Genomic DNA, 14,899 nt, shown 5'->3' on the forward strand with positions numbered 1-14,899 from the left:
AGAATCATAAACCCCAGCTCTATTCTGGAGGCCTCACTGCGGGCTACTTCCCACCACCTAGGAGGTCTCCACTAATAACACACACACACACACACACACACACACACACACACACACGCACATGCACGCACTGCCTCTCTACCCCCTTCCCCGCAGGTGACACTCTTATGTCACCTCCTCCAGGAAGTCTTCCCAGACAAATCAAGGTACCCACCAAAGCTCCCCCTTAAAGCTCTCATTACTCCATCACTCCCTGTCTTGATCTGCACAAGGACAGCATCACGGACAGTTTTGAGCCTTGTGCCCCCACAAGCAGCTTCCCTTCCCTCTGTCCAGTACCAAGTTTAAGCTAAGAAGCCGCTTCACATTGGGTCCTCATGAGAACATGAGGCCCAGAAAGGAGAGCCTGCTTGTCCACACAGAGAGGTGGGGAGGTGGGGATCCAAGCCCCACGCTCTGCTGGGAAGGCAGATATGAGAAGTTGAGAGTGTCCCCGGGCTTCATGTCTGACTTCTCTCCCAGGACAGGCACCAGGGGAGGGGCTTCCTCATTCACAAGCCACCCCCAGGTCTGCTGGGTCCAGTGACCACAGCCATAGGAATGCTGCTTCCTTAGTCCCCGGCCAGGTGTCTTCCTGGCAATTTACTTTGCAAATGTAAATATTTGCTGCTGTTGGCTTGAACCAAGGATGGGTCAGGGGTGTGGCAGGGAGCTCCAAGAACCTTCCAGCTGGCCTCTGGGAAGCCTCAGTCTGTGTCTGGCCTGGCCTTCTCTTCAGGGCAAAATGAGGTTCCTATTCATTTCCTGTGTACCCACATTCCTGTGTATGTCAGGTACTGGAAAGACATGAATAGTGACGGCAGGGTGGAGGCCATCATAGCCAGGGGGCAGCTCCAAGAAGGTTGCAGGCAGAGGGGACAGCTGCTGCCCAGTCTGTGGGGTGGGAGAGGCCAGTGTGGGTCAGGGCTAAAATGGAAGGGGGGTGAGGCTGGAGCACATCACCAGGGCGGCCAGGAAGGTGGAGAGAGGAGCCACTGGCTGGGGGCGGAGGATGGATTGATGGGGAGTCAGGAGATGGGGCCACCATGTCTTCTAGACAGCAGTGGAGCAGATGGGTGGTAGACTCTAGCAGATTCATGCAGCATTGAGGCCACAGGATCCTGAATCCTCAGAGTAAAGCACAAACTTGGCCCTGTAACTGGCATCTACTTAGGCCTGGAGAGGTATGGGCAGGAAGGGCCTGGTCCTGGATGGTGGGGAGGTACAGGGCCCAGGAAAGGCCTGGGCCGCAATCTCCCATCTGTTCTTAAGCTTTTTGCTGTGTGACCCTTGGGCAAACTTCTTCCCTCTCTCGTTGTATTGCAGAAGACAAAGGCTGTGTGAGTCCACAGATGGGGAAGGGACATGTGTGCTAAGGACAGTGGGGACACTGAGGGGCAAACAGAGGTCTCCTAACTCCAGGAGATCCCATGGGAGAGTGAGGGAGCTCCTCTACCTTTCTAGCTGGGATGGCTTGGGGCTGAGATTGGCTTTTGCCAGTTTCACGGTGCCCCAGTTGTCTGAATGCTCCCCTCTGGAAGTCCCTGGCTGGTGCTGCTGCAGAGGAAGACTCCTGGCCTGGGGTCACACTGCTGGACTTTGAATCTGGATGTGACCCGAGCGAGGCACTTCTCTCTCCCAGCCTCAGTGTTGACATCTGTACCTTCCGCCATGATATGATAGCAGGACACCGCTGAGAATGAGTCATGGTGCTGGGCCTGGCAGATGGTGGATGCTTTCCTTCCCCTGGTCATTGTTCCTGGGGAGGGTCTCGGGTGGGCGGAGACTGCAGACCTCAGGTCAGAGTCCTGGCTCTGAGAATCCCAGCGACAAAGCTTACTGGCTGTGTGACCTTGGATGACACCTACGCCCTCTCCGAGCCTCACTTACATCATCCCGACAATGGGGCTGATGGGTAAAAGATCTGTCTGCAGGGGCTCCTCCCCAGAGGCAGGATCACCTGAGGCCACAACAGCCCTGTACTCAGCAGAGCCCACTAGGGGCTCAGGGCCAGCAGATTTAGAACATTCTGGCCTTGGCCCTTCCTCAAACGCCTTCCAGTGAGAGTGGGCAGCCAGATGAGACCTCAGCCAGGCTCCCTCCCCGCCGTTTAGCCCCACCTCCCAAGACCTGGAGGCACTAACAGAAGCTTGGCCAGGCTTGTCCCAATCCTGGCTCTCCCGTGCTGAGTGACTCTAGGTCAGTCCACTGGCCTTTCTGAGCCTTTGTTTTCCCACCTGTCAAATGGGGCCTATTCCAGTCTTTTCCTCACATGTTATCATAAACATCAGAGAACATCCTCTGTCATCATCACAGAATGAACATTCCCATTCTGAAGATGGGAAAGCACAGCTAAGAGCTATGAATGAATGAAGAATCTGGAGACGAGGGCCCTGGGAATGGGGGTGGGGAAGCCTAGGGAGACCTGTTTGCTGAAGAGAGGACAGAAGTTTCAGAGGTCAGAGGCAGGACAGTCCCCAGGAGGCCTCACAGAATCCCCAGCATCAGGGCTGAAGGGGAGAGCATCCATTAGGTTCAAGACATGAATCTCTGATGCTCATAATAAAGTACAAAGTGGGCACTTTTTAATCCCAGGTGACTTCCAGATAGAGTCAAGATTCAGAGAGGTGGAGTGACTTGCCCCAGATCACACAGCAAAGCATAGCTGATCTAGATCTGGATTCTGGAACATGGGTCCTCCCTCCCCTCCTTAAGGCCACTTGGGCTGCTCTGGTGACACAGCTCTGTTGCCCTATGTCCACGTCACAGTGCTCAGCAGACTATGAGGTCAGTCACCAGCAGGGGAAACAGCTGGGGGAGCTCAGCCTCAACACAGCTGTCGGAGGAAGGGCAGGGCCAGGATAGGGCTGCAGTCCCCGTGCTCCCCCACCCGCACTCCCAGGGCCCTAGCAGAGCAGTATCTCAGATTATCCAGGCCCCGGCATCCCTTTACTCAGCTCTGACTGCAGGGGTTTGGGAAAAGGCCCCTCCTGTCATCCCATCAATCATCACCCCGGGCAGTCATGCCACCTGCGGGGTCTTTACTACCGGCTTCATTCTTAAAACATCCTGGGAGGTTTTACAGGTGAGAACACCAGAGACTTAGTGTGGGGGAGCCCCAGACTCCACCAGAGCACACAGCAGCCTGGTGCTCTTTAGAGAGGGTGCCCCTCCCTCTGAGTAGGCACAGGACGAGGGCCACCTGCACAGCAGCCTCCCCACGCCCCAGCCGGGTGCCCTTGCACAATGCAAGAGCCCAAGGCCACACAGCTGGTCTATAGCAGAGCTGGCCTGGCCCATGAATCCCTGGGTGCTGGGACCCAGGGGGACCTGGAGGCCTGCGAAGGGCAATGGCAGTTGTCGGCAGTGACTTAGCACCCCCGCCTCGCCATTGGCAGAGCCCTCAGCCCTGACCCTGGCTTCTGGATGCCCGGCCACCAGCTGCAGGACTCAAGGGCATGCTGGCTCTGCCCCATGGGCCCCCCACCCTCCCTGGCTCCACGATGGCCCCACAGACCTGGGAAGGTCTGCCCTTGAGAGGGAAGCCAGGGACAGAGTGGCCTTTGTCTGGGCAGGCCCTGCCTGGGCTTGGGCCCACTGGGCCCCAGTGGCCCCCACACTCTGGGGACTTACCCCCACACACCAGTTCCTCTGTGGCCTCTTTGGCAGCAGCCCTTCCCGGCTGGCTTTCCTCCTGGCCCCTGGGCCCTTCCGCCTTTCCCTCTTTCTTCCAGCAGGGAGGGGAGGGTCTCATTCCTGGTTCCCCTTGGCTTCCACCCTTCCACACTGGCCTGGTGGCTGCCTCTCCCCTGCCCCTCTGGTCACCCCACCAGAACTGGGGACTGCCCAACCCCACAGGGAAACCTGCCACTCCCCCTCCTGCCCCACTTTGTGGTGAGCCCTGCCCCCGACCCTGTGTGACTCTGTGGGCATGGGGCTCCACCTCGCTGGCTGGAGGACCAGAACTCTTGGGAGGTAGGGGGTCCCAGGGAGGTGAAGCATATAAATCTTTTCACAGAGCACCTAAGAATGGTGATGTCTGTTAGCCTCTTGTTCCCTTGATCCAGAGGCCAGGTCTCACACGTTCGTGTTTCTGGAATCAGAATATCTCTTGTCACTGAAGCTCATGTTAATGGGCTGTTTCAGGGGCCCTGAAATGCCCTTTCCACTGAGGTGCCTACAGGCCTGGTTCTCGGGCTGGTTCTAGGTTGGTCTACCCTCTTTAGGGCCATTCAGGGGAAGTCTTCCTCTCACTGAGTTCATGTAGGCAGTGAGGGTGGCAGCCACCCAGACTGCCTAGCAGGGAGGCAGGAGCCTTTAGGGGAGGGCTCCCCAGGCAAGCAGGTGGCCAGGGTATGGGGACGTCTGGGCTGTGTCCTCTGCACCCCACAGGTGTTGGGCGCTTGGCCGTGAGAGGCTGCCTGCAGAGGAGGGGGCTGGGGTGAGAGCCCCCCCCCACACCTGGGGCATGCTCTACATGCAGGGCACCCATCCCTCAGGCCCTGGGGGAGGCCAGGCAGACCGTGGTTCAAATCCTGACTGCCCCTTAGGCACTCTCTACCTATCACTTTTCTGAGCCCGTTTTTTTCACCCGCAAGGTGGATACAATGATCCCAACCCTGCTGATCCAATCCAGTTTCACTCTGGTGTGCTGTTACCACATCCAATGGAAATGTCCAGACGGGTGTTCCCCAAGTTTGGAGGAGAGACTTGGGGTGGTGTGACCCAAGACATGAGCTACATAGCATGTCTGAGATTTCTGCAGGGGTCCTGAGAGTCACCCAAGAGGCCAGTGGTCAACACCTATAGGACAGCAGGCCCCGGCTGTGTCCAAGCCAAGCCTCCCTCGCGGGCCCCAGTGTGCATAGCACCTGCCGACTTAGCAGGCTTACCGGTCTCCCTCCACACCGCACACCTGAGGGGCCCCTGGCCCGCACCTCAGGGTAGTCCTACCTTCCTCACAGTTCACCCCGGAGTGCCCGGGGCAGCACCTCCACTCACGCGCGGTCACTGTCTTGTACATCACCTTGTAGGAGGGTCTCACCACCGTTCTGTAGCTGAAAGAGTGCCCAGGGAGCTGAACTCAGACAAAGTCTTCTACTGCCTTTCCCACCAACCTGGATGTCCATGGGGACAAAGTCCAGGGGTCCTTTGCCACCTCTGGGCCCCTCTGGAGCCTCTCTCCTGCTGTATTCTGGGATGTGGCCCTTCCAAATCCTCCTAGCTCCCCAGGTGGGGGGATACCAACTGGATGGGACATCCCTATGAGCTGGCCTGTCCCCAGAGGTGCAGCCTCACTGAGTGAATGTATGTGGGTAAAAGGTAGACTCCCTCCCTCAGGAAGCCCTCCAGGTGCCCCAGGAGCATAAAGGGAGGTGCTGAGATTGGGCATAGGGCCGATGTCTCCTTGGCTCCACACCCTCGGGTCCCCGCACTCCCCTGTACTCCCCAAGCGGTGCCACGACCAGGCCTCTGCTCATGCTGTGCCTCCACCTGGAATGCCACCAGCTCCTGTTCCACCATGGTCTCGCTTACCTGCTGCCCGGGCAGCTCATGGGCCAGGGGCAGTTCTGCAGCACTCGCTGAAGGTAGGTGCCATTTTGCACGTGGCATGAGATGGTACGGGTCACCACATACGAGCACCAGTTCCTGAAACAGATCCACAGTGAGGAAGCTCAGGTGCCAGGCATGGCTCCCACCTAGGACCCTGGGAAGATGAGTGAGGAGGTCCGGGTTCTCTCCCAGAGCCCTGGGTCTGTGGGTAGGGAGACCCCTGAGCTCTCAGAGTCCTTTGGGTCCAGTGGGAGTCTTTGTGCTACTGTGGCTATGGAGTGAATCTATAGCCCTGGAGGGAGCTGTGCTGAGGGCTCTGGGAAGGTCTCGGGGAACAGGGGGGCTCAGGGAACAAGACGGGAGCAAGGCGTCTTTGCCCAACTTCTCCTTTCTCAATATCACTTCTCTCCAACCCCGACTCATCCGGGTCTCAATGCCTCCTGCCACCTGCCCGGACAATAGCAGCAGCCCCTCTGTCTTGCCCTTCTGCGTCTCCCAAGGAGTGTCCTAAAATGCAAACCTGGCCTTATCCTCCTCTTGCTCATCCTCACCTTCAGCCCTACATCTTCTATGCTCACACCTGCTGTGACCCCTCACCTCCAGGCCTTTGCTCACACTGGGCCTAATGCCTGGAGCACCCTGTGCCCACTTCCCCACTTGGCACCTCTGACCTCCAAAGTCTTACAGTGCTGTCACCTCTCCCCTTGTCCTTTCCCGCCTCCACCTTACCTGAACAGAATGATGGTTCCCTGCCCAGGATCCAGCAGCGCTTTGTCTACCTGTCAGACTGAATGAAGCTGGTGATTCATGCCTGCCCTCCCCCTCCCCTGGCATGACAGAAGAGAGGCCCTGTCCTACTTATCCTTGTGTCCCCTCTGTGGGGCAGCCAGATGTCCCAAGCATGGAGGACTGACTTCTCCAAATGCCAATTAATAATCATATTGCATCGCATATATGGAGCACCTACTGTATGCTAAGGGTATTCACATTCACTTTCTTGGTGAGCCAGGCAGGCACCTTCCCACATTTTACAGAGGGGTAAAATGACAACTGCTCACATCCGGGAGCTGGTGCCTGGTAGAGCTGGATTTGTACCAGGAATGTGGATGGCCCAGCCTGGCCCCTGTCTCCATCCCAGAGACCTCAGCTCCCGTCTCCTCCCCATCTCCTGAGCCACGGTCCATGGTCCTGTGAAGGCCACAGGCCCCAACCTGGGAACCTGCTGACCCCAAGCTTGAGGCCACAAAGGAAAGTCTGGAGGGGTGGCGGGCTCAGGCCGAGAAGGGTCACCTGAAATAGTTCCTCCTTTCCCGGCCCTGGCAAAAAATGCAGGGCCCGTGACCTTGTGCAGGCTGAGGGCTGCTGAGCACCTGGAATGTCCCAGCCATCGCAGAGGTGTCTGCCACGACTGAAATCCGGTCTCCCAGCTGCTGGCCCACCCCCACCCTGGTCCACCCATAGGACAATGCCCTTGGCCGAGACCTGCCAACTAACTCACTGTGGGACCCTGGGGACGTTCCCTCACCATTTTGTCACCCTGGAATCCGCCCAGGAAGAGGGAACAGCCTGGCCAAAGACAAAGTGGGGAGAAGGGATGGCTCTGTTAGACCAATGACCCTGCAGAAGCTCAACAGAGCCCAGGGCCAGCCACCCCACGGAAGAGCTGACAGGTGCTGGTGGCAGCACTGTTGGGAACCACGCAAAACTGGGAACAGCCTAACTGGCTACAGGACCACTAGATATGGAAAACCAGATGCTAAGATAGAACCCAAGTTCTCTGCGTGCAGACCACTGTGTCTGGTTAAGTGAAAAATGCAAGTGCAGACCAACAGATGGAGCATGACTGCATTTCTATTAAAATAAGAAAACCCAAAGACTGTTTTATACATATATGCACATACACAGCTCTACGTGCTTAAAGTTAGGTAAAATCACACGCTCACGTCAAACTGCCACCCCTGGGGGTGGGGAGGGGCTTTCCATCTGCTCTGTCTCCTGTACTAACAGTAGCCTTCGTTATCCTGCATACCAGGAGCTAGGACCAGGGCCTTTCACACACCAATTATGAGCCCCACTTTACAGATGGGAAGACTGAGGCTCTGGGGTTTGGAATGTGCTCCTGGCACCCAGGATGAACAACAGAGTTAGGGGTTGGAATTCAGGTCCACCTGACCCTAGAGTTTGCACTGTTAACCTCAGGCTGGCAATTTTTCTCCTAATGAGCAGGTGGGGATTTTAAAAATTAAAAAAAAAAAAAAGCACATTTCCAAAAGGCCCCACCCTTTAGATCCTTTGGGTCCCTGGATCTGTGCTTTTGAACTTGGGAGTTTTGCTTGTTGGGGGGGCAGGGACATATGCCCCTTTGAGAAAGTGATGTTGGTGTGGCTCCTCTCCAGAAAAATGCATAAAACTCAGAGTGCAAGTTTTTTTTTTTTGGGGGGGGGGCAGGGGCTTCCTGAGGGGTGCTAGGGGCTCTCTGCAGCCTGTGTGATGTCCCCCAGGCTGGCCCTAGGGCTCTGGGAATGAAGGAGTGAGGGAGGGAGGGGGCAATCTGGGCAGAGGCCATGCAGAAGCTCCAGATGCTGGAGGTGCTTCTCTGGGCCAGGAACGAAGACTCCACGCCAGTGTACAGATGCGCGCACACACACCTACAAAGGTGTGCACAGACATCAATCCGGTGAGCACGCATGCAGATGCACATGCACACGGACACACTCACACACATGTAGCTGTGAGTGCCCACAATTCCCTGGACATACACGTGCCCGTGCGCACACACAGACCCATGGAAACATACACATACACATTCAAAGCACACAAGCAGACAAAGGCAAATCCAACAGGACACACAGCCACAGAATGACTGTCCTGTCTACAGACACAGGGCCACATGCCCTCACACATGCATGTGCACACAGCCCTCCCTCCATGCCCAGACCCTGGACTGGATTGGGGGTGGAGGTAGGCCTATGACTGCTCAGTTGCCTGACCTGCTCCCTCTTTACCAGGGGGCAGCTAGGGAAAATAATTTTCTCCTTCCTTAATTAAAATCGCCCCCAATGTGGGTCAATGCTCGGGTCCCTGGTTTATTTCCCACGAGCTAGAGTTTGCTTGAATCCCCTGCTTAGGAGATACGGAGCTGATGGCTAACTAGCCAGGAGGGGATCCTCAGGCCACGTGAGGTTCAAGGTCAGCCCCTGGCCTCTCCCCTGTGGTGTGAGGAGTCATTCATAACCATAAACCACCCCTCCCTGACCTTGAAGACCTCAGCCTGCTGTTCCCAGGAGAAACCCAAATTCTTCCGCAGAGACTTGGCCTGGCCCCTGTGTCTACTTTCAGCAGGGGCATCAGGACCTCTTTCTAAAGCATAGACCTGGTGTTGCCACTGCCTGCTGTGAGTCTGCAGCCCACCATGGCTTCCCATTGTGCTGTGAGCCCAAGACCACCCCGGCCCATCCTGCATGCTGCTCTCCTGCACACTCCTGCTGCCCCTTTTCCACCTTTCTGTGCTCCCCTCAAGCTGCTGGCTCTCCCCCAAATCAGATCTTTGTATTCAGATTCCCTCTGCCCACAAAAGCCCTTCCCTCTGCTCCAGCAGCAACCTCCTATTTGCCCTTTAGGTCTCAGTCCTAAGGTCCCAGGAGGGGTGGGGCACCTCCAGAGGTCCCCTTCAGAGCCCTGAGCTCTTCCCTTTGCTGCAGATGTGGAGGGAGGACACCAGCAGGGACCACACCACGACGGGGCTCAGCCTGAGGGTGCTCATGGATGTTCGCTGAATGACTGAATAACCAAGAACAGACAGTGGGTCTGGGCAGAGGAGCCAGGACCCAGGTTCCCAGAGATGGGTGCAGCCCTCGGAAGCCTGCCTACATCCTGCCGTGTCTGGGGGCTTTGTCTCCTGGGACACGGCCGGTGATAAGTTGCCCAAGAACCCAGTGAGGCTGAGCCCGTGGGCTGGGGCTGGGGCTAGGGCTGGGAGGAGGCAGCCCTTCTCTTCTGGGCTTGCCACTCGTGCCCACTCAGCACCTCCCGGGGCCCCCAGAGGCTGTTGGAGGAGAGAAAACAGGCCAGACCAGCTCAGCCTGGCACCGGCCACCCCCACAAGGGCCCCCCCCAACTTGCCCTCCACCCCCTGCCACGGGGGCCCAGGGGACTTTGTCTCTGCGGGGCCCAGGGCTGCGATCCGGAACAGTGATAGGGGCTAATTGCAGGAGGCAGCCAAGCGGGCCAGGGGCCAAGGGCCGTTATGAAAAGAAGAGGAAAGAAAGGAGCTGTACAAGGTGGGGGTGGGGTGATTAGCACCAGAACCCCACTCTGGAGGTGAAGTTCCAGTCCTGGCCCCACTGCTTCCTAACTCAGCCACCTTGGACAAGGCCCTGACCCTCTGTGTGCCTCACTCTGCCCATCAGCAAACGGGGACAGCAGAATGTCCTCTGCCAGAGGAGATTTCACACACTGCACAGTCCAGCACTAACTGCTATGGTTCTTGGACTGTGACTTGGACCCTACGCCCCACAGCTGTGGTCCAGCGGTTTCCCTGGGAGACCCCAGCACAGTGCCTTCCGTGCACAGTCCTTCCCTTGAAGGGAAGAGATTGGATGGAGACTGCCAGGGTCTGCATTTTACAGAGGGGGACACTGAGGTTCCAAAAAAAGTCACCTGGCCAGGTCACCCAAGTGGGTGGAGAGCTAGGATTTGAGCTCCTGAGAGAGCAGCTGGGGAATAGAATTCTCCATTCTCCTTGATTCCAGGACTTGCCCAAAGGAAGCCCACCCTGCAGGGAGAAGTGGCCTGGGCCAGGACACTGGTGATGGCTTCTACTCCAGAGCCACAGAGCCGAGATGGGGTCGTTCAAGGAAACAGGGATTCAGGAGGGAAGGGACCTCAGGGGGGCAGGAAGGAGCCCCAGCAGGGACTGGGGGACATACAGGGCAGGGACAAGCCAAGGCAGCTCTGTACAGCCCCCAGGCACCCTGGTTCCGGGGGTCTCGAAGTCTTGCCACATTCCTGGAGCTGGGTCGGCCCCTTGGACGCCTTCCCGGGCCTCCCCCTCCCCAGGCACAAAGCCTCTTTTCTGCCTCTGATCCCTTGGCTGCCAAGGGGCGCCTGGGGTGCTGGGCTGGGGGTGGAGGGGGGGCTGATGGGGAGTGACGTCCCCATGCTGTCTCCAACAATGCTGGGACATGGCCACAAGGGGAGGTCTTGGCAGCTGAGGACCACAGATTCCTCCGGCTAGGGGTCCCTTCCTCCACCTAATGTTAGCGATAGCAGGAACCACTATTCATCCTTCCTTTGGGGGACTGTCCACCCTCAGAACAGGCCAGGGGCCAGGGGACAAGGGGAGGAAAGAGGGAAACACTGAGGAAACTGAGAGCCAGGACTCTGAAGTGCCCTACCTGAGGTCACACACTGAGTGCCACAGCCAGGACCGGAGCCTCTGACTCCTAGCCACAAGTTGTAAACCTCTCCCAGACCCACAAGCTGACACCTTCTCCTAGGATGCCAAGGGCACTGGGTTGGGAAACTGGCTAGCCTGGATTGAGGTGCCACTTTTCATCTCTGGGCCCCAGGCTTATCTGTAAAATGGGAGCAACGGTATTGCCCACACAGGGCTTTTGTGATGCCAGGCCACCGTGAGCCTTCTGTGAATAGATGGGGCGACAGTCTCCAGTGACAAGCTACCTGCCAGAGGCACCATCCTATTCCCTCCCACCCACGGAGCCCTGGGGGGTGAGAAGCCCAGGCTGGGAGGCCCTGCCCTGGACTGGCAGGAGGGCAGTCTGGATCTTAAGCCCTCTCAATCATCTTCCTGAGCCTGACACTGGGAATTTGAGTTTAGGGTCTTGGTCATCTTAGCACCTAGGATCCTGGGGGTTCACATTCATGCCTTGGGCAGGTCATATCCTCCCTCTGAGCCTCAGCTTCCACTTCTACGAAATGGGGACCATCAAATGCATGCCTCCCTTGGCAGCTGGGAAGATTCTGGAGGCCCAGGTCAGCTGTGGTCAACATGCAGTAGGTGATGGTGGCTGTGATATCTGCCACCTGCTTGTCCCTGTCTCAGACAATTGCTAATTCTAGCCTCTGATGCCTTGGCCACCTCTGCCCTCCAGCCCTAGCCATGTCACCTGCTCTTGCTAGCCCAGCAGGGGTATGCTGGCCCCTGACCACTGGGAAAGGGGATTCCTGAAAAGAATTAAAGAATTGAGGCCCTAGGGGGTGGGGACCAGGGAAGGTCTTTGAATGGGATGAAAAGGCCTGAAGAGGCCTGGCTACTCCGTATTGTCTGCCTCAGACAAGGGCTGGCCTTTGAGAGGGGACCCCAGCAGGGGCGGGGGGGTGGGGGGGTGGGGTAGGGGGGCTGCAGCCAGGATAGGGGCCAGGACAGGTTCAAACACTGTTATCAAGGCTAGAAAGAGACAGATTCAATCCTAGCACTTCTATTAAGGGCCATGAGCCTAGAGGATTAGGGGGCCTCAGTTTGCTCATCTGCTAAATGGGGACAGTGCTCCCTACCTTATTCAATCCTGGAAGGATTAACAACCGCACTGCAAATAAGGGGCTCCTCACTGGGGAGAGATGCTCCACAAACACCCACGGAGGGAATGTTCCCAGCTCCAGAAAGGGCAGCAGGAACACAGAATGCTCTCTCCCCTCTCTGTTCAAAATGCCAGGTCCCTGGGGTGGCCACTGGCCCTCAGATCTGTGAAATTCCACCCCAGTCTTCTTCCTCCAAGGGAAATAAATAGCCGGGGTACTAAAAAAAGCCGCTCTAGAGCAGGGAAAAGGGAGGAGGGTCCCCGAGGGTCAGCTAGGGGATATGCTGGGCTCTTCTGACACGGAGGGAAGGGGGCCCTGGAGCTAGGGCGACGCAAGTCCCAGGAGGCGGCTTCTCCCTCCTTGTTCCTCTTCTCCCCACTCTGGAGCTCTGGGGTGAAGGGTGGGAGTGCAGGAGCTCTGGGGGAACGCCGGCTCCGGACACAGGGAGTCGGGACCCTCCGCCAGCAGAGGGGCGGCCCGGGTCCCTTCTCCATCCATCCCGCTGGCACCGAGGTGGGGCACCAGGCCCCTTCCAGTCCCTGGCTTGCACGGAGGTTTGGGGTGCTGGGGGTGCTGGGCGCCTGGAGCCCCGGCCCGGAGCTGGCAGCGCGCAGAGGTGGCGCGAGGCAGCCCTTACCTGCGTCCGGAGAACGGGGCTCCCCCGACGCTCCACGCGGCGCCGCCCCCGGGGAGCAGGAGCCCGAGGCAGAGCAGCGCCCAGGCCCGCGGGCCGCCCATGCTGCGCCCGCCCTCCGCGCGGCCCTCGCCGCCCCAGCCCGCCGCGCCGCCGTCCCCGCCGCCGTCCCCGCCGCCGGAGCCCGGGTCCCAACGCGGCGGCGGGAGGGCGGGCGGAGGCGGGCGCGGGGCGGGGGCGCGCGTTCCCGGCCTCGCCCGGCCCGCGCCGCGCCCCCCGCCCCCTGCGCCGCCGCCGCCAACCCGGAAGGAGCCGGGGGGGGGGGGGCGGGGGCGGGGGGTCCTGGGCGGGAGGCGGCCAGGTGCCCACCTGACCCGGCGCCCTTCGCCGCGGGACCCGGGGCCGGGGCCTGGGACGCAGCCGGGACCCAGAGGCGCCGCGCCTGAGCCAGGGTGCCCAGGCACTCACCCCCTCCCGACGGTTTGGAGGGATCCAGTTCCCGAGGCGCCCGGGATCCATCCACGATGCAGCAGGGGCCTCCGGAGCGGTGAGCGCCACCCTGCAGGGCACCCCGCCTCCACTTCACATCCTGTCTCTGTTTAACCTTCAAACCAAGTCAAACACTCTTGGCACGCTGGGCACAATCATTCCCATTACACGGAGGAGTAAACTGAGGCCCGGGCACCGCTGGCCGCCCCCTGCAAGGAGAAGACCCGGGCTGGCCATAAGTCAGTGTCCACTCTTTCTGCCATTTTACAGATGGAGAAACAAGCACAGAGAGGAGAGCTCTGTCAGTGGTTGGAAGAGCCAGGATTTGAACCCATGTCTGACTTCAGAGGGTCAGCTTTTTTTTTTTTTTAAGGTGGGGAAATGGCAGAGGGAGAGGGAGAGAGAGAACCTTAAGTGGGTTCCATGCCCTGCATGGAGCCAGCTGTGGGGGCTGGATCTCACAAACTGAGCTCATGACCTGAGCCGAAATCAAGAGGGGGTCACTTAACCAATTTAGCCAGCCAGGCGCCCCAAAGAGGGGTCAGCTCTTAAGCACAATTATGGAAGAGTACAGATGGCATGTTGTTCTGGGCCTCAGTTTCCCCATCTGTAACAAGGTAAGGATTAGTTTACAGTGGAGTTTCTTTACTGGGGTATGTGGATGAGCTTCTGGGGAGAGAGGTGTGAATCCCTCGAAGGTATATGCAAGTGTGTGTGTGTGCACAATGTGTGTGCGTATGACGGATGAGCGTGGATATGTGATGGTGCTTGTGATGTATGTGTGTGGGGTGTGTGTGTGTGTGTGTGTGTGTGTGCGCAAGTATGATGGGTGTTTGTGGTATGTGTGTGATGCCTGTGTGGAGGTGTGTGATATGTCTGTGGTAGGTGTGTTTGTTTATGGGGAGGAACCCCAGCTGTCATTAGAGGGGACCCCCCAAAATTCAGGACAGTCTCTAACCTCCTCTTCTGCCTGGACTGACGTGCAGCAGGCAGTCCTGGGCTGAGGATCCCCCTGCCCCACTGGGCAGTGCACCAGAGGCCTGCCCTTCTCCATCCTGCCATGGCTTGTCTGGACCCAGACCTAGGATCTCTGCTAGAAACACTCCAGCAGGAAGCGTCTGCCAGCCTCTAGCTCTGAGTCCCTGGGACTCACCAGCGCTGGGCAGCCCCGGGTCCTGTGCCTAAGCAGGACAGGAGAGGGCATGCCAATATAGAGGGGGAGGTAGTGAGATCCAGGTTCAAACCCTGGCTCTGCTGCCTTTGCCTAAATTAGCTTGGGTAGGTCCTGCCCCTCTCCAGCTTCAGTTTCTCTTTGTAAGGACAGCTGTGTGTTTATACGGATGTGGCCATGAGATGTCATGGCCATGCCTTGGCATCCACTGTCCCCTGCTTCATGTGGTCCCCCAAGCATGCCCCACTTCCTCCAAAGACATCACAACACCCACCTTGCCCTCTTGGGGAACTGCGTCCCTCCCTAGCATGTGCAATTTTGGGGCACCTCCTTTATGCCATCTTTCTGACCTCCCAAAATGTAGCTTTGTGCCTCTCTGGTTAGCTTTTGTTTTTTGACACAACTAGATCAGTGACTCAATCCCCTGGATGACTGGTCACTCCCAAGGGGCCATCATCTCCTGAGAGGGCCCC

General features: G+C 58.2%; 1 protein-coding gene across 4 annotated transcripts in view; it reads right to left on the reverse strand.

The window, feature by feature from the left end:
* EMID1 (EMI domain containing 1) overlaps positions 1 to 12,940 on the reverse strand; it is a 49,879-nt gene extending 36,939 nt beyond the window's left edge. For 3 of the 4 annotated variants that reach the window (XM_055322614.1, XM_055322615.1, XM_055322617.1), the window contains exons 1-3: positions 12,770 to 12,939; positions 5,575 to 5,688; positions 4,993 to 5,096 (exon numbers count right to left, since the gene is read on the reverse strand). In XM_055322614.1, coding sequence (XP_055178589.1) covers positions 4,993 to 5,096; positions 5,575 to 5,688; positions 12,770 to 12,870 — 319 coding nt within the window. In that variant the 5' untranslated portion in view covers positions 12,871 to 12,939. Of the gene's footprint in view, positions 1 to 4,992; positions 5,097 to 5,574; positions 5,689 to 12,769 lie in introns of all 4 variants that reach the window. The other variant, XM_055322616.1, reaches the window with a different exon arrangement.
* Between the last annotated feature and the right edge of the window lie 1,959 nt (positions 12,941 to 14,899).

This window comes from Nyctereutes procyonoides, unplaced genomic scaffold (genome assembly GCF_905146905.1).
Source record: "Nyctereutes procyonoides isolate TBG_1078 unplaced genomic scaffold, NYPRO_anot_genome, whole genome shotgun sequence".
NCBI classification, from domain to species: Eukaryota; Metazoa; Chordata; class Mammalia; order Carnivora; family Canidae; genus Nyctereutes; species Nyctereutes procyonoides.